The sequence below is a fragment of the Nyctibius grandis genome, chromosome Z (assembly GCF_013368605.1).
Source record: "Nyctibius grandis isolate bNycGra1 chromosome Z, bNycGra1.pri, whole genome shotgun sequence".
In the NCBI taxonomy this organism is placed as follows: domain Eukaryota; kingdom Metazoa; phylum Chordata; class Aves; order Nyctibiiformes; family Nyctibiidae; genus Nyctibius; species Nyctibius grandis.
Genome location: NC_090695.1, coordinates 96,976,476 through 96,994,198, shown reverse-complemented (window position 1 = coordinate 96,994,198; position 17,723 = coordinate 96,976,476). Strand labels below are relative to the sequence as shown.

At 63.0% G+C, this 17,723-nt stretch overlaps 1 protein-coding gene across 3 annotated transcripts in view; it reads right to left on the bottom strand.

Moving 5' to 3' along the window:
• The window catches only part of RAI1 (retinoic acid induced 1), a 73,077-nt gene that overhangs the window by 2,338 nt on the left and 53,016 nt on the right, over nucleotides 1–17,723 (bottom strand). For all 3 annotated transcript variants that reach the window (XM_068423881.1, XM_068423882.1, XM_068423883.1), the window contains 3 exons: nucleotides 1,627–7,222; nucleotides 414–507; nucleotides 34–83 (listed from right to left, as the gene is read on the bottom strand). In XM_068423881.1, coding sequence (XP_068279982.1) covers nucleotides 34–83; nucleotides 414–507; nucleotides 1,627–7,206 — 5,724 coding nt within the window. In that variant the 5' untranslated portion in view covers nucleotides 7,207–7,222. The remainder of the gene's footprint in view (nucleotides 1–33; nucleotides 84–413; nucleotides 508–1,626; nucleotides 7,223–17,723) is intronic.

The window sequence follows — 17,723 nt, the reverse complement described above, 5'->3', positions numbered from 1 at the left end:
GGTCCCCCTACCCCCAGGGGACTCTGGGCTTACCTTATGTTTGGGACATTTCAGAGAGAAGCTCTCTTCGGTTAATAAGCAACCTGCAAGGAGAGGAGAAGGCTGTGTCAGGGGAGTCCCCGCGGCGTGGGCGGCTGTCCCCAAGTGGCAGGGACACAGCGTCCTCCCCAGCCACCTGCCACCATCCAGACCAGCCGCGGCGTTTGCATGAAGAGTTCAGCTGAGGCCGGCCAAACTCGGGACACCAGCGGGCACTGTTAGTGCAAGGGGCATCGCCATCCCGGCTGGCAGGGAGCCACGAGCCCACCTTGGCCTTGGGTGGGCTCAAGCGCTGCGGAGCGTCCGGCCCCACAGCCAGCCAGGTCAGAGGGTGCCGGGGGTCCCCGCACCCCTGTGCCCACAGCCAGGCTCACCTGTGTCGATGGCACACGCGTAGTGGTAGGTGTGGGGACACCCCTTCTGGCAGCAGCCCACCGTGGCTCCCGCTTGCTGGCAGCTCGAGCACTTCTTGAAACGCGCCCGGGAATTGGTAGCAGGGAAGGAGAGATGCAGAGAGACAGAGAGAGCCCATCAGAACCCAGCGCGAGAGCAAAGCCCCCCGACGGCCCCGGCCCCGAGGGAACGCGACAGCGTCCCCGCGCCCGCGGGCAGTGCCATGCCTCTCACTCGGCCGTCTGCAGCCACACACGAGGTTCCTACCCGCCGTTCCGCTCCCCTGGACGGCACCAAGCCCGCAGCCATCCTTCACGGGGCAGGAGGTGAAGGGACACAGCCTGGGCTGTGCCATGGCTTGGTGGCAGCAGTGGCGGAGGACTGCAGTGTTCCCGATCTCCTGCCCCATCCCCAGTGGGTGCTGCAGGGATGGGAGCTCTCGGGCCCGTGGCATGGGCAGGGAGAGGGCAGCAGCCTCCGCACAACCACGCTGCGAGCACTCACGCCTGGGGATGAGAGACTGGACGTGGCAAACCCCAAACCTGGTACTGGGGGGCTTGCTGGAGACCCCCTGCCCGACCTCTGCCGGGTGGCTGTCCCCTCCCTGTTCCCAGCACAAAAGCCCCGTGTCCCCATGGCCGTCTCCCACCAGCATCCTCCCTATTTTGCTCACTCAATGTGCCCACCCTCCTCTCACTCTGGGCAAGGAGCAGGGCAGGGCTGCCCTCTCCCTCCAGCTCCCCTTCCCCTGTTGCCCATCACTGTGGCATCAGGCCACATTGCGCCCATTTTCACCTTCCACCCTGCCTTCGCCAGGCTGCATCTGTCCCTCTCTGAGCCAGCCCCTGCGACACACGCTAGGCCAGGGGATGTGACCCACTGGGCTCAGCACCCTCATGGTCCCGGGGGGGCCCTGCCGCCCTCCCGAAACATAACGACACAAATACACCTCTGTGCCTAAAACGGGGGCGTTTGGGTGCTATCAGAGACGCGGCAGCACAAATCCCGCAGGAAGCCAGCAGGGTTCATGGTTCCTGAACACCCGCCCTGCTCTCCCAGGGCGACTCGTTCGGGCCAACCCTATTAATTTTCATCCCGGCCGGAGGCGCAGCCGCGGGAACGGCTTTGGCTGAAGGAGGCCAGCGGGAGATGCCACCCCGGGGTGCCATGCCGGGCGGGCAGCCGAGCTCTTACCAGGTCGGCAGCCACCTTGACGGCCTCCTGCAGCCCGTAGAGCTTCCCCGCCACCAGGAAAACCCCAGCGGTCCATACGGCACAGGCCTCGTGCAGCCAGTGCTCCTGCGTGTCACCCGCCGGCTCCTGCGGCGGGGACTCGGCCTTGTGACATTCATGCCGCCGGGGCTTTTCGGCCACCTCCTCGCCCTCTGTCCTCTCGTCACAGCAGTAGCAGCTCTGCAGCCTACGGAACATGCCCCGCGGGCTGGAGCGCAGGGCGCTCTGCCTGGCCGCCTCGGCGGCACCCTCCGCCCGCGCCGCCTTGCCACCGGCACCGCAGCCGCCCTCCGTCCCTCGGGGCGCCCGCTCGGCCGCGGCGGGTGGGATGGTGTCCTCGCCCGGCCCCTCCGCCCTCGCCTTCTCCTTCAGCCGCGACTTCTTTTTGGGCAGGCAGTCCTCGGGGTAGTAGGGCCCGCAGAGGTCCCCCAGGTCCTTGTAGTTGGCGGGGTTGCGGCACAGGCAGCAGACCAGGCAGGCGGCACTCAGCGCCTTCGACACCACCGGCCCCATGTGCATGGTGGAGGAGGCGGGCAGGGTTGCCCGCGGCCGCGGTGCCGGCCTGGTCGGTCCCCGCTGCAGCCGGGCTTCCTCGCCGGGCGAGTTGATGACGGTGCAGGCGGTGGTGAACTCGCCGTGCCGCTCCACGCGGACGTAGGGGGAGAAGGGGGGGGCCCTGCTGTCGGCCCGCAGCCGCTTGCAGGACACGTACTTGAGCCGGATCTCGGGCTCGGCGGGCTGCAGCAGCGGGGCCTGCTGGGCCTGCCGCCGCCGCTTGCCGCGGCTCTTGCACCGCGCCGGCACCGCCTTGGCCTTGCCGTGGGCCAGCCGCTTCCGCTGCCGCTTGGAGTAGCCGTTGTAGTTGGAGTGGTTGGCCCGCGGCTTCGGCCCCCGCGACGGCCCGGCCCCAGGGCGGCCCTCGGGGGGGCCCTCGCCGCCCCTCGCCTCCTTCTCCTCGCTCTTTGGTTTCTTCCCCTCCTCCCCACTGCCTGGGCCAGCCGCACGCTCCCGGGGCAGCGCCGGCGGCGGCGCGGGGCCCAAGGGCGCCTTGGCCATGCCCAACGCCACTGCTTTGCCCTTGCGGTTCCTCTTCTTGGGCAGCAGCCCCAGGCCCTTGGCCGCCATGGCGGAGCTGGGCTGCACCCCCGGGGCCGGGGCACAGCCCTCGCCCTGGCAGCCCTCGGCGGAGAGCTTCTTCCCACCGCCCAGCTTCCCCTTCAGCGCTCGGCCGTTGGGGTTTCGGCAGAGCTGCTCGGCTGTCGGCGTGGTGGGCACCTTCTGTGCTGCCATCGGCTTGGGCAGCCGCACGTCGCCCGCTGCCGGGGCCACCCCGCCGTGCTTCACTGCCCGCTCCCGCTCCATCCCCGCCGGGCTCAGGGACGTGCTGTAGGTGGCTGCCGTGCCCACCACCGCTGCCGTGGCCGACGGTTTGCAGGAGAACTTCTTCAGGTTGGGCGAGGTGATCTTCTGGACGATGGCCTCCAGCTTGAGGCCGCGGCCCTTGCGGGGAGGCAGCACTTTGGTCTTGGTGGCCTCCTGGAAGGCCGCCCGGGAGGTGATCTTGATGCAGACATCAGGGGCCTCCTTCGGCAGGGGGGGTTTTGGGACAGCTTCGCCGGAGCTCTTGGGGGGCAGCTTGGCTTTCACCTTCTTGGCCACGGGCATCTTCTTGAAGAGGCTGGGGGGGCCCTCCGGCTTCTCCTCCTTCACGCCACCGCTGTTGCTCCGCAGGACCAGGTTCCTCTTCTTCGTGGGGATGGGGGAGATGAAGGTGGACTTCCTCTTCAGCGAGTGCAGGGGCCGCTCAGACATCTTGCCCCCCACGCCCGGCCCTGCTTTGGGCAGCTTCATCCGGGCGCCCACCTTGCCCTCCTTGTGGGGGCTGCCCGGGGCCGCCAGCTTGAAGGCGGGTGGGAGGTGGTTGTTGGAGATGAGCTTCTTGGGCACCTTGCAGTTCTTCAGCCGGACGTCGGCCGCCCGCTTGCCCCGCCGCCTCTTGGTATAGAAAACCTCCTGCGTCTTCGTCCGGGAGCGCAGGATCATCGACCGCTGGTCCCTCTCCCCCATCTCCACCGCATCCCCCTCCGGCGGTGTCGGCCCCGCTGCCTCCTCCACCGTCACCAGGCTGGGCACCAGGAGAGTGGCATCGCCAGCGGTTTGGACCACCTTGGGAGCCGGCCGGCCGCTGCGCTTCCTGGCTTTAAAAGCCACCCGCTGCTTCACGCCGCAGGCGGGCTTCTTCCCCAGCTTCTCCTGGTGCGCAGGGGCCTTCAGCCCCTCCAGCGGTGCCGGGGCGCGGGGCTCGGCGAGGGCGGTGAAGGAGCGGGTGCACATGCGTGCCGGCAGACCCTCCGCTGGGAACCGCGGCGTTTGGCTGTGGGCGCTCTTGCTCGGCATCTCCGCCTGGCCGTCTGGCCCCAGGCAGGCACCGGCCATGCCGCCGGCTGCCGGTAAGTCACTGAAGGGGCTGGGCACAGCGCTGCCAGGGCCGTCCCGCTCCGGCAGCCGGCAGTGGACCCTCTTGTTGCGGAGGCTCTTCCCCCGTGAGACCGGCTCCATCTTCCCCAGCATGTTTTCGGGGGCGAGCTGATGCTTCACAGCGACCGACGGGGCGGATTCAGCATCGGCCGCCTCCGGGTGGGATGTCTCCCCTCCGCCGCTCTCCTCCTCAGGCTGGATGTGGGGCAGGGAGGACTTGAACCAGCTCTTCACCTTGGTCTCTGTGCCCACGGCTGGGCCCAGGAGGATGACGGACTGGCCGGAGAGGCGTGCGGTGGGAGCCGAGCTCTCCTTTTCCATCGTGCTGACGGTCTCCTCGGCGGACACGGGCACCTCGCTGGAGGACAGCACGGCGGGCATCTCCGGGGGCTTGGGTGGTGAGGCGTCGTATGTCACTGACTTCTGCTCCGAGCCGGCCAGCTCGCAGAGCGAGGAGTACTCCTCCGCCTCCAGGTCCGACTCCTTCAGGTCCGGCGAGGAGATGATGGGGATCTCACTGAAGTCCCCAGTGGAGCAGCAGTGCCGAGTGTCTTGCAGCCACCTCTCGCTGTCCACCTTCGTGGCCTCGTCGTAGGTCAGCGTCTCCTCCTCTTCCTCCTCCATCGCCTGCTGGCCGAACTCCCGGGCTGGCTCGCTCTTGGCCGGCTGCTCGCCATCGCACAGATCCAAGCCACAGGTATTTTTTTTCTCCTTGCAGGAGCCCACCAATTTGCTGGGGAACAAGCCCTTGGGGAGGTCCGTGGCTTGCAGCTCCTTCCACCGCAGGCACGCCTCGCCCAGGCTCTCCTCCGGCCACTCGAAGTTCCCCATGGCGTTCTCGGACCCCACCGAGTTGGCAGTGGTGGTCGAGTAGCAGCTGTAGCCGGTGGCTCCCGCACTTGACGTCGCCACCGGGATGCTGGGCTTGGAGTTGAAGGCCAGTGGGGCTGCGTCCTTCAGTGTGTCCTTGGTCTCGGCAGCCGTGAACTCCACCTGGGGACCCTCGTACACCTCCTCACCAAAGTCCTTCCCCGCGCTGGCCCCCGAAGCCTTGTCCAGCTTGAGGGGCTCAGTGAGCGTGCTGGAGTCACCCTGGCTGGGCCAGGAGCCCTTCACCATGGAGTCCAGGCAGGGACGGTGGTTCTCCAGCTGGAAGGGGGACTTGGTGGCTTCCTTGCTCAGCATGGGCGAGTTGGCCCAGGCTTTGTCCGCCTTCTCGCTGATGGCGTCCTGCAGGACGATGATCTCAGAAGCCAGCTCCTCCTGGGACAGGGCGCTGAGGAGCAGCCGGGGACAGTCCCGTTCGTTGGTCACGTACTTGGTGAAGGTCTCCAGGGGCAGGCTGGCGTGGATGCTCTGGAAGGAGTCATCTGATTTGGTGGACATATCATCCGGGGAGGTCACGGAGCAGGTGGACACTGACTCGGGCTTCGCCTTGGAGTTGCTGTTGACGCGGGCAGGGCTACGGTTCTGGTTGCAGTACAGGAAACTCCTCTCCAGCTGGTCCTCCGACCCGCTGAGATAGTCGGTGTCCTGCGTCTCGGCGTGGACGGACTGGGGGGTGCTCAGTGGGTCGGACAGGGGAGTCCCCACCTGCTCTGCCGAGTAGGTGCTGCTCTCGGGGCTGCAGTGCTGACCCTTGAGCTGCTCCGGGGTCCTCGCCGGGGTCTTGATGCCCTTTTTCTGGGGCACGGCCGCTTTGGAGAGCAGCAGCTGCTGGACGGTGTTGGAGATGTTCTCCACCTGGGAGGTGAGAGCCGTCAGGCTCTGCAGGCTCAGGTCCGACAGCAGGTTTTCGGGCAGTTTCTCCTTCTGCAAGTTTTTGCAGTTCCCGGATTGAGTGTCAGGGCTTGTGCCGTCGGTGGGAGAAGGGTTCAGCAGCGGCATGAAATGGCTGTGGTCGGCGATGCCAGCTGGGAAAGCGCCCGTGCTCAGTGGCTGCTGGCTGTACTGGAAGTTCTCCAGGTTGGGCATCAGCGGGGATGGAGTGGAGCTGTAGGACGGGGACCTGCCGACGGAGCGAGCCGGTGAGTGGCTGGCGCTGGGGCTGAAGGTCTGGTAGTACTGCTCCGGTGTCCGGACGGGTGCCGCCTCGCCCTGGCAGTAGGTCTGTCCTGGCTGGTTGTAATGTTGATACTTGGCCAGGTTTTGGTAGTGGAGGGTCTCTGGGGCGTGATGCCGCCCCTGCAAGGGCTGCGGCGGCTGCGGGGGCTGCGGCGGCTGTGGGGGCTGCGGTGGCGGCGGCGGGGGCTGTGGCGGTGGCTGTGGGGGCTGCTCGTAGCCAATGCGGTTGGGCTGGTAGCCGTGCAGGTTGGGCATGCGGGGGCCGGGGGCCAGGCTGGCGGCGTTGGCCAGGGGCCGCTCCAGCGGCGGTTGCCCCGAGGGTGCCGTGCAGCTCTTGTAGGAGTGCGCTGGCTGGCTGCCCCCCGGCACCGAGGAGTAGGTGGAGGAGGCGGGGAAGGACTGCGAGTGCTGCCCGAAGTGGGGGCTCTGCGAGAAGGGCATGGGCGAGGAGACGTCATTGGGCAGCTTCTGCCGCTGCAGCTTGGGGTAGGGGAGCGTGGGCGGCTGCTGCGGCGGCGGTTGCTGCTGGAAGTGAGTCCGGAAGGGCAGCGGGGCGGCCGCCGGCTCATGGTACGGCCGCCCTCCCGCCAGCGCGGCCGCCGTCTTCTTCATCAGGCTGTCCTCATACTTGGCCACGCCGCCGGGCAGCGCCTGCGCCTGGCCGCCCCACGCCTGCAGGCTCTCATCCCCGGAATAACGGGCCGGGTAAGGGCTGTTCTCCTGCACGGCATAATTGGAAAAGGCCGGCCTGCCTTGCAGCTGCTGCCCCGCTAATTGCTTGTTTCCCCGGTGGTATTTCTCCACGGCGCTGTTCTCGTAGCCCGAGTACGGCAGTTGCTGCTGACTGTAGTACTCCTTCGCCACCAGCCTCTGCCGCTCGCAGTTCGGCCCTGCCTGACTTTGATGCCTGTAATTCTCCAGGCGTGATGTGTCTTGTGAAGTCGGCTGGTAGCTCTGCTGGTTGCCATGGAAACCACACCTTTCTCGAAAGGACTGCATGGCGCGGGCTCGTTATCTGCGAAGAGAGAGAGAGGCGAGAATTCAAATGAAGCGCCGCCACCGCGCGCGGGCCGGGGCATCGCCCCGCTGCCGCTGCAGCCCCGCGTCACCCTGCATCGCCCTGTGTCACCCCACATTGCCCTGCATCGCCCTGCATCACCCCGCGTCCTCCTGCATCACCCTGCATCGCCTCACGTCATCCTGCATCACCCTGGATCGCCCCGCATCACGCTGCATCACCCCGCACCACCCTGCATCGCCCCGCACCTCCCCACGTCACCCTGCATCACCTTGCATCGCACTGCATCACCCCGCGTCACCCCGCATCACCCTGCATCACCTCGCGTCGCCCCGCATCGCCTCGCATCACCCTTCATCGCCCCACGTCACCCTGCATCGCCCCGCATCACCTTGCGTCGCCCTGCAGCACATCATACCACATCACCCTGCAGCACCTCACATCGCCCTGCGTCACATCGCCTTGCATCGCATCATGCTGCATTGCATCGCCCTGCGTCGCCCTGCATCACATCATCGCGCATCACCATGCATCGCCCTGCAGCGCATCGCCTGGCCTTGCCCTGCATCACATCACCTTGCACTGCACCACCCTGGATTGCCCCAGATCGCAGCAGCTGGTTTTGCATCACCTCACATCGCCCGGCATTGCATCACCCTGCATTGCATCGCCCTGCATTGCATCGCCCTGCATTGCATTGCCTTGCCTTGCCCTGCATCACAGTGCCCTGTATCACATCACCTTGCATTGTATCACCTTGCATCGCACCGCTCTGTGGTGCCCCAGATCGCAGCAGCTGGCTTTGCATCGCCCTGCATCGCATCTTGTCACCCCACATCACATCATTTGGCGTTGCACCACCTCACCTTCCATCGCCCTGCAGCCATCCTCTATCATATCACCTCACCTTGCATCGCCCTGCAGCCATCCTCTATCCTATCTCCTTGCCTCGCCCCACGCTGCATCGCCCCGCTCCGCAGCACAGTGCCCAGGACCAGGGGGACGGCTGGGGTCCAGCCTGCGCCGTGCCCAACCAGCCCCCCTCACCCTGCCGCTGGGAGCCTTCCCCACCTCTGCTGCCTGCCCCAGCTTTGCAGGGCGACCAAACCCTCTCCCTGCCTGCCCCGCGTGCCCCAGTGACCCCCTGCACCACGCTGGGGTCCCCCAGCCCCCGTGCTCTGCATTTCACGCGCCCACTACCCCTTGCCTCTGCAAATCACCCCCCTCCTTGCACACCCTCCCTGGGGACGCCGGGATCCGGCGAGCCCCTCCAAACACCCCGCTTATCACCATACTTTTTAATTATTGGGCTAATTACTGGAAGCAGCAGCGTGGAGGGCCAGAACCACAGGCTCTGCTGCTAAAAAAAAAGTCATTTCAACTTGCTGGCTCTGCCCGTCTCTGCCTGCTGCTGCCTCCCGCAGCCCCCCGGCCCCAGCCGATCCCCCCTGCCCGGCGCGGTACCATCTGGAAGCTGTCTGCTCCCACCAGCAGCCGTCCATTAGCCCAGCGCCTCGCCACCGTCCTCATTAAACCTCCCCACTTCCCAGCCCCGCTCGCGCTAGGTGCAGGGAAGCACCTGGGTCAGTGGTTTGATCTCAGAGGCAGCTGAGTGGCTCACGGGGGCTAAGGAAGGGATCAGTGGCGAGGGGGGACGCATCCTGCCTGTCCCCAGCACCAGTGGGTCAGAGGCACTGGGGTGAACACGAGGGGGCTACACGTGTGTCCCCCCCCACCCTCATGTCACCGCCACAACGTGCCAAACAGCGCGTGGCTCCGGACGGTCCCTTTGGTGGCGGCTCCAAACCAAGTCGCACCGCTGGTTTGATCGGTCCCAGCTTGGCCCCGTCTCCTCGCAGCACCCTGGGGACACTGGTGATGTCTCAGCACCTTTTCAGGGTCTATGTCCACACACGAGGCTTTATTTAGTTCTATTTCCATCACCGCCAGCGGCTCGGGGATGCACCAATCGCACGGTGCCAGGCTCGGTGCCACCCACACCAGCCCAGCACCCTGTCCCCCCACACCCTCCATCCCCTTTTTGGATGCTTTCTGTGTCGCTCCCCCGTATCGCAGCTGCATCCCGCAGGCTGCGCGGGCAACTGGACGCGGTTAGAGCCCAGATCCTGGGGAAAAGGTGGGTCAGTAGAGCCACGTAGAAGCCGTTAGAGCCGGCGTGAATGCCCTGACCGCGGCGTGGGCACGGTGCTGCCCTGTCCTGTGCCGGGGCTGCGTGAACAAAGGAGCAAAATCAAAGCCAGGCCCCTGGGGCAGCGGCGAGAAAATTAAAGGGAGAAAAGGGCCTCTCACGCTGCACGTGGGAGTAGGTTTGGAAAATGGAATTGGCTTGAGAAGACCCTGGGCTGGTGCTTTAAGGGGAGCTCTTTTCCCCCCTTTCCTCTTTTATTATTAATTATTGTTATTAATTAATTATTGTTCATTTTCCAAACAGCTGGGACAAGGCCAGGCTGAGCAAAAGCACCTGGTGCAAAGGGGACGGGGTCACTCACTGGTGTGCAGGGAGGGGATGCGCAGAGGGAGCGTATGTGCAGGGTGTGCACGTGTGGGGTGTGCACGGGTGTGGGGTGTGCACGGGTGCGGGGTGTGCACACGTGTGGGGTGTGCATGCAGACAGGGTGTGCACACCTGCAGAGGGGACCCCCTCATCACCAGCAGCACACCCGGGGTCCCTGCACACCCACTCTCCCCACCGCGTCCCCGCCGGACAGACTCTCCCGGCCCCAAAGAAGTTTCCAGCCCGGCTCTCACTGCCCCCGCGGTGGGTATCGATCCGGGGCCATTGGCACAGGCTGCAGCCACACGCCTGCCCTCCACGGCCTGGCTGCAGCCAGGGCTCACAGCGCGGGTCCCCAGGAAGGGTCCCCAGGAAGGGTCCCCAGGGCACCCACTGGAGGAGGCAGGGACTTGGGGCCATCATGGTGCCCAGAGCCACCACAACCCTGTCCCTGAACCGCAAGGAGCCGCGCTTGCCTCTGGCCACCCTGGAGCATCCCCCTGCAGGGACACGTGGACAGCCCAGCTGGACCCACAGTTCCCAGCGCAGTCCCAGTGTCACCCTTCGGGGACATGCAAGGACCCACCGCACCTCCCAGTGCCGGTGCGTGACCCAGGGCCGTGCTGTGGTGCACGAGGCCGTGCTGCAGTGCACGGGGCTACACGGTGCCGGGAGCCAAGCCAGGGCACCACGCAGCAGGGCCGGATCCGGAGCCCTCTGAAGGCAGCCCAGGACTTGCCGTGGCAGGGGACCCTCGGTAAGCACCCAAGACCCCCAAAAGGCATCCCCGCACCCCAGCCTCGCTCATCCCGTGGGCCCAATCCTGCGCCGTCGCCATCGCTGCTGCGCCATCAAACAGGGACCCAACGGCTAAAAATAGCTCTCGCAGGGGGATGCTTTGCCGTGGCATCCCATGGTGGATGCATCACCGTGGTCCCATCCCTTCGCTCCCTCCTGATGCTGCCTTGCCATGTGGGGGGCGAAGGGATGGGACCCCCCCCCACCCTGGCCCCCCTCGGTGGCTCTCAGCGAGCGGAATAAGCACCTACAAAGGAGCGTCAGCCCTGGATTTGTTTAATTGCTTCGTTTAAAGAAACCCTTTCTGGCCGGGTGCCACAGCGCAAACTGCTCCGGAGAGCGGGGTGATGAGGGGGGGAGAGAAAAGGGGAGGCGGTGGTGGGGCTGCACCCTCCGTCTGTCCCTGCACCCCATGGACACCCCAGCAGTGCCTGGCACGGGGACACGGCACCGAGCTCGGCGGGGCCGGGTACCCCGCTCCAGGGAACCCCCCTGTCAATGCACCCTTTAATGCCCCCGTTAATGCCCCTCTCATTAGTGCGCCCTCACCCCAATGCACCCCTCTAATGCAACCTCTCTCCAGTGCACCCCATTAAGGTACCCCCCAATGAACCCCTTTAATACACCCTCTCTTCAATACACCCTATTAATACACCCTCTCCCCAGTTTACCCCTTTAATAGACCCTCTCTCAAACGAACCCCTTTAATGCGTTCTCCCCCAATTCACCCCCTTAATGCACCCTCTCCCCAATGTACCCCTTTAATACACACTCCAATACCCCCGTTAATACACCCTCTCCCCAATGCCCCCTCCCTCCAATGAACCCCTTTAATCCACCCTCTCTCCAACGCACCCCACTAATGTACCCTCTCCCCAATCCACCCCCCATCACCACCACCATCTCCCACACCACCAACGCTCCATCCCAGTGCAGCAACTGGGGTGAGAGGGGTACCCCCAGGGCGGACCCCAGCCCCCTGCTCCCCGCCATCACCGTGTCCTCCCCCTTTTTCGGCGCTCAGCCGACCGGAGCAGCTGTTCCCTGCACACTTCACTTGCCCGCAGATGATGATAAATGGAGCTGGGGCTGCACCGCCCCATTGCGTGGGGGTGGGTGGATGCGGGGAGCGAGGAGGAGGAGGAGGGATGGGGTCCCCATCTCCTGCAGCCCCCCCATATCACGCTGCTCCTCCCAAACAGCTGCTGGGGAGTTCCCTAGGCAGGTCCCCCCCCACCCCAGAGGGAATCCCCATGGCAATGGGGTGCGTCAGCTCAATGCCCCATTTGGGGGGGGCACGGCCCTTCATCCCTGGCCCCCCTCCCAGCTCTGCTCCTCCCCAGCGAGGAATTTCACTCAGGGGGAGGAATAAAACCCCCACCATCGCCTGCGAACCGCACTCATGACTCAACGTTTCTGCTGGCCCCGGTTTCTCCGTCGCTTGCCAGGGGAAGCCCGTGGCCTCCTCAACCTCGTCCCCTCGCATGGAAATCCGGCTTGGTCGCCAGCTCCAGCCTCTCTCCTTGGGGATTTTCCTCCTTTATTTTGGGAGGGGGGGTTTGGGGGCTTGATGTCAGGGCTGGAGGTTGGCAGAGGGTTGGGCTGGGGAGGATGGGGAAGGCTCTGAGAGGCAGAGGAAGTTGTTGTGGTTTGTTTTTTTTTCTCACTGCTGGAAAATGGCAGTAGGCAGGGAAAGGATTTGAAAAGCAAGGGGGGGAAAGGGGAAAAAAAGGAAATAAAAGAAAAAGAAAAAAGGAAAACAAGAAAGAAAGAAAAAAGGAAAAAAGAAAAAACAAGGAAAAAGGAAAAAAGGAAAAAAGGAAAAGGAAAGGAAAGGAAAGGAAAGGAAAGGAAAGGAAAGGAAAGGAAAGGAAAGGAAAGGAAAGGAAAGGAAAGGAAAGGAAAGGAAAGGAAAGGAAAGGGAAAAAAAAGAAAAGGAAAAGGAAAAGGAAAAGGAAAAGGAAAAGGAAAAGGAAAAGGAGAAAAAGGAAAAGGAAAAAGAAAAAGGAAAAGTAACAAGGAAAAAGGAAAAGAAAAAAGGAAAAGGAAAAATAAAAAGGAAAAAGAAAGGAAAAGGAAAAGGAAAAGGAAAAGGAAAAGGAAAAGGAAAAGGAAAAGGAAAAGGAAAAGGAAAAGGAAAAGGAAAAGGAGCTCGTGAATGCTGCAAGGGGATGCAGGTGGATGCGTGAGGCTGCGTGACGGGGATGGCTCGTGGTCCCCAGGCTGCGCTGGCCCACAGGGACCCGTTGACCCTCCAGCCTGGCAAAACCATGCCAGACCCAGCAGCAGGACCTGGCACCTGCCCAGCCCCGCAGCTCGGAGCTGGCCCGCACCCCATGTGGGGAACCCTGGACCACTCTCCAGCTGTGCCTCAGTTTCCCCACCTCTGGGGTGGTCCGGGATTGTGCAGGGTGTTGGTGCTCCCGACCAGCACTGCTGGGCTGGGAAATGCTGGCCCCGGAGCATGAGGACAGAGCAGGCTCGTGCCCCAGCGCCACGCTGGGATCCCAACCTCCTCCCCAGTGGGTGTCCCCATCCCCAGCAGCCCTGGAGACCCCAGAGGGTGACAGGTCCATCACCCTCAGGACATTTCCAGCTCTCCTGGCTGTGCCACTGAGTCCATCTCCTCCAGCTTCGGCGGGTCAGGCTCTGCCCTGGCCACAGACAGTTTTTCTACTGGGAAAACTTTCAGCAAATTCATGCTGCGGCGGCCAAAACCAGGAGGCCCTCGGCTGCTGATGGGCAAGGGACGGACCTGGCACCCACCTGCGCCCCGTCCCTCTCCTGCGCTCCTGCTCCATCTCTGGGAGGCGACGGGGCTTTGCCACTGGTGCCCCCGTGTCCCCACCATGTCCCCTCCCTGCTGGCAGGCACATGGGGACACTTATGCCCATGTTCTAGATGAGCGTTATTAGATATTACCGCTGGTCCCAGTCCCACAGAGACGCCCTCGCCGGGACCCACGGTTACGGGGGGCATCACAAAAATCACAGAATCAATGAGGTTGGAAGAGCCCTCTGGGATCATCGAGTCCAACCATTGCCCTGACACCACCATGCCAACTAGACCAGGGCACTAAGTACCATGTCCAGGCTTTTCTTAAACCCCTCCAGAGATGGTGACTCCACCACCTCCCTGGGCAGCCCCTTCCAATGGCTAATGACCCTTGCTGAGAAGAAATGCTTCCTAATGTCCAACCTGAACCTCCCCTGGCCAAGCTTGAGGCTGTGCCCTCTTGTCCTATCGCTGGTTGCCTGGGAGAAGAGGCCGACTCCCACTGTGCTACAACCTCCCTTCAGGTAGTTGTAGACTGCGATACAGGTCGTATTGTGACTGCAGACAGGTCTGTCTGCTGGAGACGAATTGGGCTGCGCCGCTGCCAGGCTCTGCCCTCCGAGTCATCTCCTGCCAGCAGCAGACAGCTCGGTAATGAAGCGTAATGCTCTGACACTCCCCTGAGTGACAGTGGCCAGCACCGGCTGCGTCCCGGCGGCTCAGCACGGCCTCCTCTGCCTGCTGGGGGAGGGAAAAGAGAGGGGGAAAAATGAGCATCCCCTTGCCACGAGCAGGGCTGGGGGACTGCGAAGTGGCTCATCTCCCCAGTGGTGGGAGCTGGTACCCCTGGCTGGACCTCTGCGAGGGGATGCTGAGGAGGAATCCACTGGGAAAAAGGGGGGGGAAAAAAAGATTAAAAAGGGGTTGAAAATAATAAATCAAGGGATAAAAAATATAGAATAAAAGGGGGTTGAAAATAATAAATTGAGGTTCAGCGTCGTATGATAAATCATTTCAGTGTTATACATTCCTCGTCTCCAAATCCCAAAGACAAACCCTGGGGCAGGTGAACTGGGGAAGCGGATTCCCAAAGGCCTTCTCCCCATTCCCCGTTATTGACTGTCCATCAGACGGCCCAACCTTTCACACCCCACAAAAATCTGCTCCTTTTGTTCCTGCTGAAAAACCCGGGGGGGTGGAAAGGGGAGGGGAGAGGAATTTGGGGCAGGGAACTTCCAAAAGGGCTGATTAAGGAGTTAATCTGCCTGAAATAGATAAGGAGCTTAGAGCTGCTGGTATTTGACTGTCCAAGTTGGGATTCGGCGTGTCTTAAACACCAGCTGGAATGTGCTTCGATATGACCAGAGCACACGGCCCCCCGAGGAATTACCAGGTTGCCAATTAGATTTGCTTCCCAGATTCACTCAAACCTTCACAAGCTTCTTCAGAGCAGGAAAATTGCTGCCTGTCCCCGGGGAGGCGGCGGAGCAGCCGCTGTGGCCCAGCCCCGCAGACGGCATGGCAGAGATCTCACTGGCACGGCAGAGATCCCACTGGCACGGCAGAGATCCCATTGGCACGGCAGAGATCCCGCTGGCACGGAAGAGATCCCGCCAGCACGGCAGAGATCCCCCTGGCACGGCAGAGATCCCGCCGGCACGGCAGAGATCCCGCCGGCACGGCAGAGATCCCACCAACATGCCAGCACCCACTGGGATTTGCGGGCAGGTGGCATAGCCGGGGTGATGGCAAGGCGAGGATGCCCGTGCCAGGGCGTGGGGGCACTGGGCATGGCTTGGCGGGCGATGCTGGGGGGGCTCGGGTGGGTTTGGGTGCTCAGGGATGCGGGTGTGAGCCTCGCCGCGGCCATGGCTCAGCACGAGGGACGCTGCTGTGCCAGCTGGGCTCCCACCAGACCAGGCTCCTGGTGCTGCCACACAGCCAAATCCCACCCAAACTACCCCAACCCCACACCAGCCTCCGGGCAGGGGCACGAGGCAGAGCGGAGCCACGATGCCACGCAGGGAAGGCCAACGAGCACCAGCGGCGAATGCCCGGCTCCCAGTGCCCGCGGCACCCGGCACACCATGAGCCCACCGTGAGCTTGACGCTCGGAGCAACGAGTCCCACTGCCCGCGCCGGGGTGGGGGTCACAGCTGCAACCAGCACCGGGCAAAGCAGCAGGAGAAAAGCAAACACCATCCCCTGCAAAACCACAGAATCACACAGAATCACAGAATCAATCAGGTTGGAAGAGCCCTCTGGGATCATCGAGTCCAACCATTGCCCTGACACCACCATGTCAACTAGACCATGGCACTAAGGGCCATGACCAGTCTTTTCTTAAAGACCTCCAGAGATGGTGACTCCACCACCTCCCTGGGCAGACTCTTCCAATGCCTAATAACCCTTTCTGTGAAGAAATTTTTCCTAATGTCTAACCTGAACCTCCCCTGGGGCCACCTCTCTATCCATTTATTTTAACCACCCCGTTCCCATCCTCGTTATTTACGGTGCTCCAAAACATCACGGTGAAATTAATAAAGTCTGGGGGTTCCACGACCACCATGGAGGTAGTACCATAACAGGGACCCCCCACCACCAGCTCCCGCACCCCGACACGCAGGAGCCAAGCTCCTTAGCTCCTTTCCTACCCCAGCAGCGTGGCTGGGGGTTCCCAACCCCACGGAAAGGCTCTGGGTTCCCAACCCCACGGGAAGGCGTTGGGAGCAGCAGCGCGTCTCACCGGGCCCGTGTCGGCATCGCCGACGTGACGGAAAGTTGCTGGAACATCAGCTTCGGATGCCGAGTCCTGGTAACAGTTGCTATGTGAAACATTCAGAGGTGGAATTTACTGTCACAGTTAATAATAGATGAAGGGTTTAGAATTTTTGATGCTTTACATTTTAAGCCGTTTGATTTATAATGTTTCAGAAAAGGAGGGAAGAAAGAGGAGGGGGGGGAAAGGCAGGAGCCAAATGGCAGCGCGTGGTAAACACAGCGAGCGGGGAGGTGAGCAGGGGGCTCCATCCATCCCCCTGCCCACGCCGGGGACGCGGGCGAGACCCCCCACTGCGGCCATGGGGACAGGCCCTCCCCACCAAGCACAGGGACCAGGGAGCACCCCCAGGGCGCGACTGGCACCCAGCCCCGCGATCACCACATCGCACTTCATTTTTCTTTTATTTTTTTCCCTTAAATCGCTGCGTCTCTCCTCATTCCACCCGCACGCTCCCCCCGGCGTGTTGATTCCGGCGGGGTGCTGGGTTATTTACGTGCCGGCGCTCCTCTCCCCTCTCGCAGGTGTATTTCAAGTAGGCTCCCTAAATAGCAGCGAGCCGCGCGCCCGCGCCGCTGCGCACCGGGTTGTGCTGATTAGCAACACGCTGCCAAAAAAAAAACCAACCAAGGGTCTTACATCCCCGCCGAGCTGCTGCTGTGTTCACACAAGAGGCACGGACGCCCCGGCACAGGGGATGCTGTGGGTCTGGCGGGGCTGGTGCTGCCATGTCTGCTCCCGGCACGAACCCTCCTTCCCAGAAAGCAGCAGCGAGTGCCTCGGGGGTCCCTCGGGGTCCCTTGATGGGCTCCAAAGCCGCCCAGTGCTTGGGGTGGCTGCAGCTCCAGCATCGTGTTTTCCAGCTTCTCCCAAACTCTGGAGCATCCCAACATCCCAAACACATACGTGGAGCATCCCGACATCCCAAACACGTGCATGGAGCATCCCAACATCCCAAACGTGTGCGACCAGGAGGATTTAATCCCAGCTCAGCAGGGCTTCAGGTCAGGCACGAGGCGGGGGGCAGAGGAGGACCCCACGCCTCCGCTACCAGCGCTGGGCAGGTAGCTCGCCTTAATGAGGAGGGTTATTCCACAAAGATCCAGTACTAACGGGCCCGGCCACGGGGTCCATGCCAGATTTGCACCCACGGCTGAGCCGGTGCTGGCGACCTCTGGCTTGGTGGGCTCCCACCCAGGTCCCGGCAAGATCCCGATGTCCCCATGTCTCTGCCGTCTGCCCCTCTGCGATAAAAACCACTTGCAGGTCCAAAAACACAACCTCACGGCACGTCTTGGCGTGGAAACCATTCAACCCTTCCCAAAAAGCAGCTCCAGGAAGGGAGATTGAGGCCATTGCGGCTCCGGCATCCTCTGGTACCCACGAGGTCCCTGCTGGAAACGCCTAACCCCTGGATGTCCCCAGCACCCGCTCTCCACCACGGCCCCCACCGCAGACACCGATGCCGGCGATCAGCCCCTCATTACCAGAACCACCTGATTTATTAAAAAACACACAAAGACTTTAAAACCCAGGACTCCCCCAAGAGCAAGTCCCTCCCCGCAGAGCCCGGACAAATTCGGTGCACCAGTTCACCCCTGCCACCGCCCCCTGGCCCCCCTCCGGGGACC